Source organism: Cryptotermes secundus, unplaced genomic scaffold, assembly GCF_002891405.2.
Source record: "Cryptotermes secundus unplaced genomic scaffold, Csec_1.0 scaffold62, whole genome shotgun sequence".
Classification (NCBI taxonomy): domain Eukaryota; kingdom Metazoa; phylum Arthropoda; class Insecta; order Blattodea; family Kalotermitidae; genus Cryptotermes; species Cryptotermes secundus.
In genome coordinates this window covers 70,322-83,524 of record NW_019727786.1, presented here as the reverse complement: position 1 = coordinate 83,524, position 13,203 = coordinate 70,322, and the positions used below count along the sequence as shown (strand labels likewise).

Sequence of the window (13,203 nt, the reverse complement as noted above, 5' to 3'; positions counted from 1 at the left end):
TTCAAGCAATATTAAGGTTTTGCCTCAGAAATTTGGGGGCTGTAATGTTGGTATTACTTGTGGGAGGGGTTTATGAATTATGCTGTTGAGATGGGGTCAGGTGCCATGTTTATACACAACCAAGTTTCATAGTGATTGGTTTAGGCATTACAAACTTAATGGGGGCAAGGTGATCTCATAAGCCTACTTGTATTTCTTTCAAAATAAGTAAAGTAGGCTAAAAATATAATTACAGTCCAGCATACAGTATAACATTGACTCAGTTATAATTTCATTCCTTTTTTTAAACTAGAATTCTGTTGAACATTGAGGAGAGAACAAGAAGCTTAACACTTGTCTGAATGAATTTTACACTGCTTTCCACAAAATTTAGAATTTAAGAATCCGTATAATAATATATTTTTATTTGTTCTAGGTATTCTAAATGCAAAGCAGTAATATATCATTTAAAATAATTATTAACTAGAAAAAATGCACACATTGCATTACTTAAGGCTTACTTCTATTCATCAATGCTGACTGCATTATAAGCTGCAAAACAGCTTTTATCAAAAGTGCAGCAGCACACAACAGGCACAATCCTAACACTGTCATGTGCACTGCCTCACATCCACTATTACGATATTAAAATTCTGTAGCGTATAGACAAGTTGGTAAGTAATGACTCTGTAAACAATGGCAGTTGCTAGGTAACGACCATAAACAGCAACCCCACGAGTTTACTTATTTGTGAGACAGTCACCAACCGGTAAGGAAGTGAACAAGGAAGCTGAGGAAGCTACAGTATTGGAAGCCATTACCAAGTGACAATCAGTGAATATACAGAAGACTGAGAAAACTTTGTACATGTTGTAGTGAACTGAAGAGTGCAAATTATTGATAGCAGTTACTTGCAATTATGAGTTGTATGTATAAGTGTTCAATAAATCCAAATCCAATCTGTAGTCACACTCTGTCATGTGACAACTGTTGTTAGGAGTGAGATTAGATTAATTGACTGAACGATTGCATTGAATTGTGCACTCTCTGATTTGAACCAAGGAGATGGATATTTATGGCATATTTTGAATGTCTGGTAGCCGCCATAAGAAGGCTGGAAGCCATGAAGTGGAACAACCAAGAAAAGATGGAGGCCATTAATGAGAAGTTTGAGGTCCTTCAGAGTACTCCTGTTTCCTGGATGGATATCCACTGAGCCAGGACAGAGCCCACTCCAGAAGGAATTAAAGCCAAGATGGACATACAACAAGGGAAAATGGAGGCCGCAGTATACCCCATCCAATCTGAGTTATAGGAGACCATAAAATTTTGGGTGGAAGATGTCCTGTTGTGTGTTGTCCAAAAGACGAGGCCCTCTGCAGGGAACTTGATGACAAGATTGATGAAACACAGGGGACCTACAGGCAGTACAGACATCCCTTGATATGCCAGTGAAGAGCCCCCAGAAAAACCTAGCACATACAAGGAAGGACTTTCATGAAGAGCTGTGCCTCATGTTCCAAGTGAAGGCGCATACAACGAAGGCCCTAATTTCATACCAGCACATACGTATACATACTGCAAAGAAAACTATAAATTTTGGGGAAAAAAAGCAGAGACACACATGAGTGATACACAAGAGTGGCACACCTCAGGGAAACATTGGTGTTCTCTGTTCTGTACCATGAAGTATTTAGATGTTTGTCGGCTGCTTCTTTATAAATGTATGCACCTTTCCCATCTAAATATGGAGTAACTTGTTAAATGATAACATTTTGGTCTACATTATGATTTCATTAGTAGATATTTGTGAAAACAAAGAGTAATTTAGCGTGATTCTGAATTTTATGCTTTATATTTTAACTTTTATAGTTATTTCGTACTGCCCTAGCTGTTCTGGATCACAACTCAAGGCTATTAGTAATTTGAGTTATGTAACTGATAAGTGACATCTGGCTTCATAGTTATCAAAGTGTGATGATATAAATAGGCATAACCATGCTATAAACAAGGAGATAAAGTAACAAATGATACAGGATTTTTTGTTTGTAGAAGAAAAACAAAACTAACTACATTACAGTTTCTTATGTTCAAATGGCAGCCCATAAGGAAATTTTAATAAATAGAGTTAAGTGCGTCCGTTCCATTGATAGTTGCTGCAAAGCCATTTGTAGACATCACATCAGGCACATGAATATATCGTCATCATCATTATTAACGGCAAAACAGCCCTTTTTGAGCCATAGTCTTCCTTAGAAGATGCTACCAGATTTGTAGACCATCGGTTTCCGTGACCTTATCGGGACTCGAACTTGTACTTCTCGACCGTTCAGACCGTAACCAGTCGTAATGTCTACGGCACAGTCGGAACAATCTTGCAATGAAATTTATTTATTTCTTTAACGTCGAGGTAACAATACCGTCAATACTTAACGCTAAAGTTACGTGGTTGCGGTGTAAATGATAGGATTTGCGAATTGTGAACAGGCAAGCTGTAGTGGTCGCAAGACGCTGCTTTTTTCGTATAGGGTCTCGCTAGTATACCTTGCCCCACGTTTCATACGCTGCCTCGGCCTGACAACTAATAATCCGAAGCAAATGTTTGTTGCAATTTTTTCAGGGGACGTTTGAATGACAAACGAATAAAAGTTGTTGAGCAACTAATTGTGGCAACGTCAGAGATATGTATCCATATGATGCTTACGGCAGGCGAGCGATTCGGCAACGTTCCCAGTTGTGACCAAGGACGGTAAACAAAACGATCTTTACAGACGTTTAGTTAGGCATACTAGGACTGGTAAGCCAAAAGTACAAGGCCAGTAAAGGTTCTGAAGCTGTTAGTAGCGACTGTAATATTTGTCTGTTCATAACCTCTACCCGCTCTACCCTAACATGGCAGTCGTATCTAGTGTATCAAAATTGTTTCTTGGACGAGTACAGGGATTATCTAGATTGTCAGCCAGCCTGAAATATGCTAGCACCAGTACAGGTAAATTTGCTAATAGTAATTTCAATTTAATAAATACCAGCTGGTCTGTGAAATCGAAAGCCCATGTCGTATGAATCTGCGTTAACGTGAAGCATGAATGCGCAGTAATTGCAGGAATGATAAGAAAGTTATATTTATGCTACACTCTTTGCAGTCAGAACAGTGACAGTGGGTGCCTTTTGTTATTTTATGGCAAGGAAATCTGCGACAAACTGCCTGAGGCGTTATTACCAATTTAAAGTTTAAAATGGACTGTTGGGCCGAATGGAGAATGTGTTGACCAGAGCAAGTAGTTATGTAACTACTTGTGTCTGGCGCAGCATTATCTAAACCTGTATTCTGCCTTTGTAAATTACTCACAGAACCCCAAACCGGAACTAAAAACATTAACAGTTCTCTGCAGTTTGTGTCCAGCATATAAAACAAAGGTGACTGAAATGGAGTCTGCTGTAGACAGGGTTTTTTTTTGGGTTTCCTTATCACAAGGTTTCTAAATATCAGGAGTCCTGCTTAAGAGTGCTGAATTTCCATGCAGCTTCATGTATTTTGCTTCTCTTTTTTATGACACTGTATTGAGCCTGTATAGGTCAATCAGTAAAATGGACCCAACTTGTGCATGCAGGGGCCGTGGAATTTCATGTAATATGTAGATTAATATGTACAGTTAATGCACTAGTAGATTCTAAAGGGTTCTGACAGTGGTGTATAACACTTAGAGTTACTGGGTTTTCTGGCTTTGTCCGTTTTCCAGTATTCTAAAAACAAGAACACAACATTTCAGAAACTGGATCTCTTTCTGTCCTCAGGTGAGGAGGGAGATACCTGCTCCGTTGAGCCCCTTAGAAAGAGCTAACCTCAATCACTGGTCCATCGGGATACATATTTGAAACAGATCCTGAGCTCTTATTAATGGATCTGTGCATGTCATGCTGTTAATCAGAGTCCCAAGTTCCTTTACAACTGGTGGTTTACCACCAATCAGTTTGTCTTGGTGACAAGCCCCCTGATACTCATGATTAGATTTTATTTTTTTCCAGTTGAATACTTGCGGTCATAGTCCTTATGTGGCATCCTCTCTGACAAGAGGCTGGGTGTCATATGCAATTGTTGCTGGTCCTCGCCAGCATAGTGATTCTCAGGTCTGAGTCCCACGAGACTCATGACCACATTTTGCTGTCTCAAATTCAAGACTCCCCCCATCCTCGTATTTATATCCCCCAGGAACAAGGTGGCCTGGTAATAGCTCCAGGCACTGGGTTCCCTTTCCATTGCCTCCTGTGACTTACGTGGTGGAGGTATTGGACCCAGTCTTATGTTCATTGAAACTGAACATTGAATGAAGGGGGACCTTAAGTTAAACAAATATGGAGCTACACTGTGTGTGCTTGACTGCGTGTTGAATTGAATTGAATTGAATTTATTTACATTCTATAAATCCTAAGCAGGTTAGTACCTTTGGATACAGAACAAGTCAAAATGTTACATACATAAGTGCAGGCAATTTTAGCTTAAAAATTAATATAACTTAATTTTACATCATTCTCTATTTACATTGAAGTATTCATCTAAAGAGTAGAAGGAATGAGCATGTAGATAATTCTTTAACTCTGATTTAAACTTTTTAGTATCATTGCCCAAGTTTTTAATACTTTGTGGCAGATTGTTGAACACTTTTATGCCAGTAAAGTAGACTCCTTTTTGATATACTGATAAAGTTGATGAGGGTAGGTGGAAGTTATATTTTTGTCTAGTATTCATGTTATAGACATCAGAATTTAATTTGAATTTATCTTTGTTGTAAACAACAAATAAGAGAAGCGATAATATGTATTGCGATTGAAGAGGTAGAATTTTTAATTTCTTAAATAATTCTCTACATGAATCTCTACTTCTACATCCTGTAATGATTCTAATTATATTCTTTTGTATTTTAAAAATTATTACACTATGTGAAGAGTTCCCCCAAAATATTAATCCATAGTTCATAATAGAATGAAAGTAGGCATGGTAAACCATCTTCAATGTTTCCTGTGACATAAAAGGCTTAATTGATCTCATCGCATAGCAAGCTGCATTTAATTTAGGTATAATTTGTTCAATATGTATTTTCCAAGACAGTGTACTGTCTACATGTATTCCAAGGAATTTTGTATCAAGTACTTTACAGATTAATTTGTTGGCATAACTGATGTCCAGATCAATTTGGTGGTTGTTTTTAGTTGTGAATGATATGTAATGGGTTTTATCAAAATTTAATGAGAGTAAATTGGCTTCGAACCATCTGTTTAAGGCTTCAAATACAATATTTATGTCATTTTTAAAGTTTTCAAATTTAGAGTTCTTAAATATTATACTAGTGTCATCTGCATATAGAATTGGTTTAGATTTATTGTTGATGGTTTTAGATAGATCATTTATGTAGAGAAGAAAAAGTAAGGGACCTAAAATTGATCCTTGTGGAACACCGTGCTTTATAATTCCCCAGTTTGAAAATGCATTATGACTGGAGTTTTTATTATTTATTTCAACTCTTTGATACCTGTTTTTGAGGTATGATTTGATCCATTCATTAGCTTTGCCAGTTATTCCATAGAAATTTAATTTCGATAGTAAGATATCATGATTAACACAATCGAAAGCTTTTGCTAGATCACAGAAAATCCCTCCCACAATTAATCTGTCATTGAGAGCACTTAAAATATCGTTAGTTAGTTCATAGGTTGCTTTTTCTGTTGTTAGGTCTTTCCTAAATCCAAATTGCTCTTTGACTAATATGTGTGTGCATGCGCTCGCGCACATGTGCAAGGGTAACTCAAAGTCCTATAGCCAAGCTTTAGGACTTTTAGAGGGAATAATTTGGAGCAGAAAATGTAAATAAATTATTGTTTGTTTCATCATCCTTGTTGTGTTATGATGGTTCACCACTTTTTAAAAAATGAAATAATTGCCTGTTCATGTATCCATTTGATTATTTACCTTGAATTTCTGTATTTCTTTCAATTACAGTGAATGAAATTAATGTTTCTGAAAAAGTTAATTCTTTTCAGTTTGAATTTTACATCATGTTTAACACAAACTCTAGCCATCCACCCCACTGGCAAACTGTCAGTATGAAAGCTTTATGAGTAGCTCCAAATGCATGTTCATGTAGTGGGGAATAACCCACATTTCATTGTGCGTGTTCACAAGAACTGCCTGAAGTCTTCTCCATATGCTTCACATTGATACTGAATGGGCCCCTATTGCCTGTTACAGCTCCATAAGAAAAAATTAAATGGGTTTTGATCAGGAGAATGTAGAAGCCAGATGATCAGGTCTCTCACATGAATTCATATGTCTAGAAATTGTTTGTTTGGCTAGTTATGCACTTGGTGTGAAAAATGGGGAGGGATGCTCTTGAGCTGAAGCACATGTTCTTATGAAGAATAAGGGGTACATCCTCCAGCAAAATGGAGTTGTTCCTTCAAGGAACTGAGCATACTGAATTCCATTTAGGCAGTTTGTTATTACATGTATACGAGGGGGTACCCAAAAGAAACCGAACTTATTTTTTTTTAAACTTATTTGTTCAAATTTTAAGCACAAACCTTCAATCCCCTTCAAAGTACTCTCCACTTACACTAATACACTTGTCTAGTCTTTTATTCCATTTTTCAAAACATTGTCTAAATTCATCTTTTGAGATGCTTGACAGCGCCTCCGTCGTTTTTTTCCTTCACCTCAGCAACTTCAGCAAAACGCTGAAAAAAAGTTTTGATCATTTCGGGACTCTTCTTTCAAAGCACAGCATGCTTCCACGTGACCTTGTTTTTGTTCAGCAGTCGTGGCACGAATTTCGCAGCCACCCTTTTCATTCCCAAATCTTCTGTCAAAATTCGCTGAACTGAGCTCCAAGTCACTCCCAACAGCTCCACAATTTCTTCAATGGTCCGTCGTCGATCTTCCTTGATGATATCACGAATTTTTTCAACATTTTCATGTGTTCGGGCCATTGCAAAAACGACGATGTCACAAAACAGTTGTCACTATAAACTCTGCCGAAACTAGTCCTTACCTTCTGAAGCAACGGTAGTCGGCTTATCGACTCAGGAATGTTAGCTCTATGCGCTCATAGCAGCAAAACGCGGTACTACAAAAGCTCTGCCCACAAAAAATTAGTTTGGTTTCTTTTGGGTACCCCATCGTATATGGTCCAGTTAGGTAACTGCCTATGATTCCTGCCCAAATGTTGACAGAATTTTTATTGAAGTGAAGAGTGCTTAGTAACGTGACGATTCGCCAGTGCCCATTAATGTAGGTTGTGTAGATTCTTTATTCCACTCCTTTTGAAAATTGCTGCACCAGGCCACAATATGTACTTGGCACAGAAAGGCAGGTTCATCTACAGTTTTGTGTAGGGGCTATCAACACAACTTCTTCACCTTATCCCAGTACAGCATTTCAGACTACATTTATGAATTAAATATCACATGTACTCCAGTTCCCTATGAAGGTGTTACTTAGCCCCCCCGTACATCTATTAGGCTGTGATCACTTTCTTCCAAATACTGCCCAGTTCATTGTTCATAAGTAATCCTACCATATGGTGCCATATAATCAGGATTGTAACTTACCCTTGGATCTGAGCCCTTCTTGAGGAGCCGCCAAATCTGCAGTTACTCAAGAATTTCCCAGCGTTTTATGGAACTTGAAGGTTCGTTACCATTTTCACAAGAGCCCTCCACTGGTCCCTGTCCTGAGCCAGAGTAATCCAGTTCATACCATTCCATCCTGTTTCTCTAAGATTCATTTTAATATTGAAGAAAGCAGTCTTCTGGGATGTGGCACCTTGTAGATATTGTGTTAACCGACGTTTCGGAGGAATATATCGCTTCCAGCTTCAGGGTAGAAGAGAAAAGAAGAAAATCCACAAGGAAGGAACCAGCATAAGCAGGTGCTACTCTGTTAAAACCCTGAAGATGGTGGAGATATGTTCTTCCGAGACGTCAGTTAACACAATATCTACACGGCGCCACATCCCAGAAGACTGCTCTCTTCATAGCCAGTGCCATGAAAACCTCAAATCTTCAGTTTAATATTGTCCACCTACCTACACCTAGTCTTCCAAGTGGTCTCTTTTCTTTTGGCTTTCCCACCAATATCCTATATGCATACCTCTTCCTCCACGTTCATGCTACATGCCCTGCCCATCTCATCCTCCTTGACTTGATCATTCTAATTACAATTGGAGAAGAGTACTCAGGATGCTAACAGCACAGTGCAATTACCTGCAGCCCAACCCTATAATGTTCAACATATACAGGGTGTAGCTTAATGCTGTGTCTTTGTTGAACAGGATCCAGTTATGAGTTTATCGTCACGGAGACAAAGGGAGACAAGAAGAATGTTGGACTTATTACACTAAACAGGCCCAAAGCTTTAAATGCACTGTGTAATGACTTGATGAAGGAAGTCAGTGATGCAGTGGAAAAGTTTGAAAATGATAGTAGTATTGGTGTTCTTGTCATCACTGGAAGTGAAAAAGCATTTGCTGCAGGTAAACAACCAAATGGGATTGTACACAGATTGCATTTGAACTTTCATCTTAAGATATTATATAATATTTGCAGACCTAGTATCTGTGATAGAAAGAAACCTTATGTCACACGTTCATGTAGCACGACTTTTTGGGATCAGAATGTTTTAAGTGCAGATGGAAATACTTTTTTAATTCATCCATCTTGAGATTGCAGTCCTATACAGAAGCATGTTCTTTTCTATTTGGTCATTTGTTCTCCAGTAAATTACAAATATTTAGTGTCCTTGTTACATGTTACAGTGTTTATTTTGCCACTTAACATATGTTACTTGTACATATCTGTTTTCTCTTTATTTCTGATGATAGCAACATTTTGCTTCCTGATTTCATTGAACAGCATCTTTCTTGAGAAGCTGATAGTTGTTGAGTTGGCAAAGAAATCCTCTGCCTTTTATTGAAGCCAAAAGTTCATTACCCTGTTCACAAGAGCTTGCCGCTGGGCCCCATTCTGGGCCAGCTGGTTACAGTCCACTCTCACAACATTTTCCTGTATGATTGGCCCTTAATATTTTCCTGCTACTTATCCATAGGTCTCCAGAGTGATTTCTTCTCGTCACATTATTTATAATTTTGTATACATTTCTCATATCCACCATACATGCTGTATGTCTTGTACATATGTTCATCATAATACTGTATAGTTTAGACTAAATAATGAAGCTCTACATTATGGCAATTTTCTCCATTTCATTTATTCCTGTCTCTTAGGTCTAGATATATGTATGACTACTTTATACATAAGATGAGAAATCATACATTGCACTAGTGTAAAACAGTAGGTGAAATTATTTTAATCTTCAGTTAATTTAGGCAGATAGCAGGAACTTTATCAGTCATATCTGTCTCTAGCAGTCTAAAACTGTTCACAAACTCTCTATTTTTTTTAAATGACAATAAAATTACATCAGTTGCTACATGTTTCAGCCCTGCTTGGCCATCTTCAAGCAATTGTTCACTTATTGAAACTGTTGCACTGCACTAGATCATAAGTCGATGTATTCAATGCTATTGCACGTTGTTGTTGACACTAAAATGTGTTTGTTTGAGAATAAAAACTCTCTTCATTCCGCGTTATTTCCATTTTGCGGTGTACATGTTTGCGCCCAACTAGTGAGAACAAAGATATGAAGGAGGCACAAGCATGGATTCATATGTCTCTTGAATAGAAGAGACATACACCCAACTAGTGAGAACAAACATATGAAGGGGCCAGGGCGCATGGGGCCTGGAGGTAGCTAAACACGTACTTCGATCTAGTGCCAAGATTAAGAATGGCGAAGCTATACCTGCATTCCCTCGTATGCCTTCATGTCATTCTTCTTAGTCGCATAATCAAGCAAAAGGATACTGTTACCTACTTCTACGGTTACAATGCAAAGTGCTTTTGTTATTTTGTTTTATTAAAAAATGTGTATATGTGATAGTGGAGGTGAAAAACTTTGTTGTTCGTTGCATCATAGCAGGAATTTGTTCCAGTGGGAATATGGACACAAATAGGAACACTTAGATCCATAATTTTTTCCCAGTTATTAATCTGTGCCAGTGTTTTTCTGTGGATGGAAGCATTTGAATGAAAGTAGGCAATGTTAGTTCTTTCCCGAACATCTTGTAAATGTTATATGTTTTATGTTCTAGGAGCCGACATTAAGGAAATGCAGCATAATACTTATGCACAGAATGTAAGAGGAAACTTTCTGAGCCACTGGAACCGAGTTGCTTCTTGCAGGAAACCTGTAATAGCAGCAGTCAATGGTTATGCTGTCAGTAATTTTCTTGGCTTAATTTATGATTTAATAATTATATACTGTCTAATTCAATGTGCCTGTTGTTGTCCATTGTATGGACTGACAAAATGGAATCAGGTTTGGCAAAGGGATTGTACTTTGTAACTAACCATTATCACAGTAAGTTATTAAAATAATGCATGGCAGATTCAGTAATAATGGGATAGTTGAAACAGAAAAGAAAACATGTTGAGTAAAGTAAAATCATGTCACTTTGGTTCAAGCAGGCCTGATCATTAAATTCTACAATCAATCATAGCATCCTTTTACACAAAGCCAATGATGTTGGTGACAGATGAAAGGAAGAGAAGCGTTTGGAGTGACTGTTGTCACAAACTGTTGTTTGGCTGATGATGTTGAAGGAAAGGCACAGCATTGTTAATGAAAGAAGTCCGTAGGGAGGAACTTTCCTTCTCCTCTCCTCCACAGAGATTGGGTGTTTTGAGTGTGTTCCAAAGCTCAGAAACTATGGACCGCACCATAGCTTAGGCAGTTAGTCACTGGCTTCCCACTGCAGCGGCCTGGGTTCAAGCCCGGGCCTGGTCATGTGGGATTTGTGTTGGACAAAGTGGCAATTTTCTCCACAATCATCATTATCTATCATCTGGAGCTGATAAAAAAGGCCAGTATTGGCCACAGTACCAAGTGGACTCGGTGTCACCCCAGTAAGAATAATAATAAAAAAAACAGAAAGGTCAGAAACTGAACTTGTTTTGATATTCACTCTTTATTCCTTATTAGAAAAATGGAGTTGAAATGTATGACTGCAAAGCATGGTTTCATTTTCAGCTGGGAGGTGGGTGTGAGTTGGCCATGATGTGTGACATCATTTATGCGGGAGATAAAGCTAAGTTTGGACAACCAGAGATAGCAATAGGGACGATCCCAGGTGCAGGTGGCACCCAGCGGTTGCCAAGGTACGTTGGCAAGTCCAAAGCTATGGAGATAGCTCTCACAGGCGTTCCAATAACAGCTCAGGAGGCAGAGAAAGCAGGTGAGTGTCATATACACACATTTAATGGGCATGGAAAGTTTTGATTCAGAAGTACAGTGGATTCCATATTTGATATGTATGATTTGGAAATCACAGCATACCTATGATTATCTGCTCACATATTCTTTGGTTATAGTCTTATCTATATGCTCCTCACAGTTGCACTTCCACCATGTTGGCCATTTATTGAGTTCGCTCAGTCTGTCCGCCTCTTTGTACGCATGAAGAAATTTGAGAACTAATGGGCAGATTTCCACTGAGTTTGATATTTTGAATTTTATGAAAAATTGTTGAACCATTTTAGGTTTCATCTATATCTAACAGTTTTAACAACTACATGAAAACCTATGTGCCATTCTCACATATCTCAGATGTAACTCACCAAATATTTATTGGCGCAAAAAGCATTTCAACCAAAAGTTGTAAAGGAGAGTGAACTGCATGTATACTATTTTCATAAGTCTTATGGTTTTTGAGGTAATTAAGCAAATTGAATGTTACACATACATTTATGAATTTTTGTATTTAGCATTTGCTGTGGTCTCCAGATCACACTGAAGAGTAGCACTGGATTATCCACTTTCTTTCTGTTATTCAAGTTTCTTTCCCCTTTCATTACCATGGATAATTGGGAGTATACTGTATTTCGGTAAGATGGGCTGTATACCATTATTGAGAAGGTTCATTAAGATTTCCATTGCTTGTATTATTTTTATGCAGGGTTGGTGAGTAAAGTGTTTCCTGCTGATCAGCTTGTGTCAGAAGCTGTGAAACTGGGTGAAAAAATCTCATCACATTCCCAGCTGATTGTTGCTCTTTGCAAGGAATCAGTTAATACAGGTATATGAATTTTATTTGCTAGCTAATTGAATTTTGTGATTTATGAAATTATAAGATTTTATGAATTATTGATACATATTTTAATATATTTAATTACTGTAGCCTGGATATATTTATATGTATTGTTTTGTATTTTACATGGTAAGACCAGTAGCAATGGATCCATTGTGCAAGAAGTTCAGTTACAAACAGTAACACATACTGTACTTCTTTTGGCTTATTTTGGACTTCACCCATCGTCCGGTATATAAAAAGACAAAAAAACCACAACGTTTCGGAGACTGGATCTGTCTCCGTCTTCAGGTGTATAGGGAAGGTTTAACCTACTCAGTTGGGCCCCTTAGAAAGAGCTAGTCTCAATCACTGGACAAACCTTGATCTCTAGAAACAACCTATGAACAACCGACAACCGGTTCCGTCAGTGGGAGGAAAGAATAAAATCGCAGTAAAAACACGATAGAAAATTTGTGCCAAACATGCACTTGTCAACAATGTAAAGAAACAGAAGTATGGGTTATATTCCATGAATTCAGTTAAAAACGAAAGTAAAAACTGGATAAAGCATGCCTTATCTGCATGGTTAAAGAATCGTGCCACCATGGCGACTTCCGGGAATCAGACTAATCTCCGGAAAAAAACTTGCAGTAGTAGTGGAACCACTAATATTCATGAAATTACATTTTTTGGTTTATTAACCTCTTCATTGATGAGGGGGATCCATATAGGAGAAATATCCAAACTGGGTTGGCTGATCGGATTGGATGAACATGCCATATGAGCTGATTCTTTGTATTTCCTGTATCTACTGTTGCTTTCAATCTCCAAGATCCTAGCTTCATCCCAGCTGACCCTGTGACCTTCTTCATATGCATGCTGAGCCAACCTGGATTTCTCTAGAAGACCCTGCTTAAGATTGTGCTTGTGTTCACGGATTCGAACAGCCAGTGGTCTTCCTGTTTCACCAATGTAGCTTCTGCCACATTGACAGGGAATGCTGTAGACGCACTGTGCCGTGTGTTGAGGATCCCTTTTTGGTTTC

At 38.1% G+C, this 13,203-nt stretch overlaps 1 protein-coding gene across 1 annotated transcript in view; it reads left to right on the top strand.

Annotated features, from left to right (window-relative positions):
- Positions 1–2,698: 2,698 nt before the first annotated feature.
- The window catches only part of LOC111864926 (probable enoyl-CoA hydratase, mitochondrial), a 17,799-nt gene continuing 7,294 nt past the window's right edge, over positions 2,699–13,203 (top strand). Inside the window, exons 1-5 of the mRNA XM_023852552.1 lie at positions 2,699–2,968; positions 8,304–8,504; positions 10,182–10,306; positions 11,120–11,324; positions 12,045–12,164. Coding sequence (XP_023708320.1) covers positions 2,872–2,968; positions 8,304–8,504; positions 10,182–10,306; positions 11,120–11,324; positions 12,045–12,164 — 748 coding nt within the window. The 5' untranslated portion in view covers positions 2,699–2,871. The remainder of the gene's footprint in view (positions 2,969–8,303; positions 8,505–10,181; positions 10,307–11,119; positions 11,325–12,044; positions 12,165–13,203) is intronic.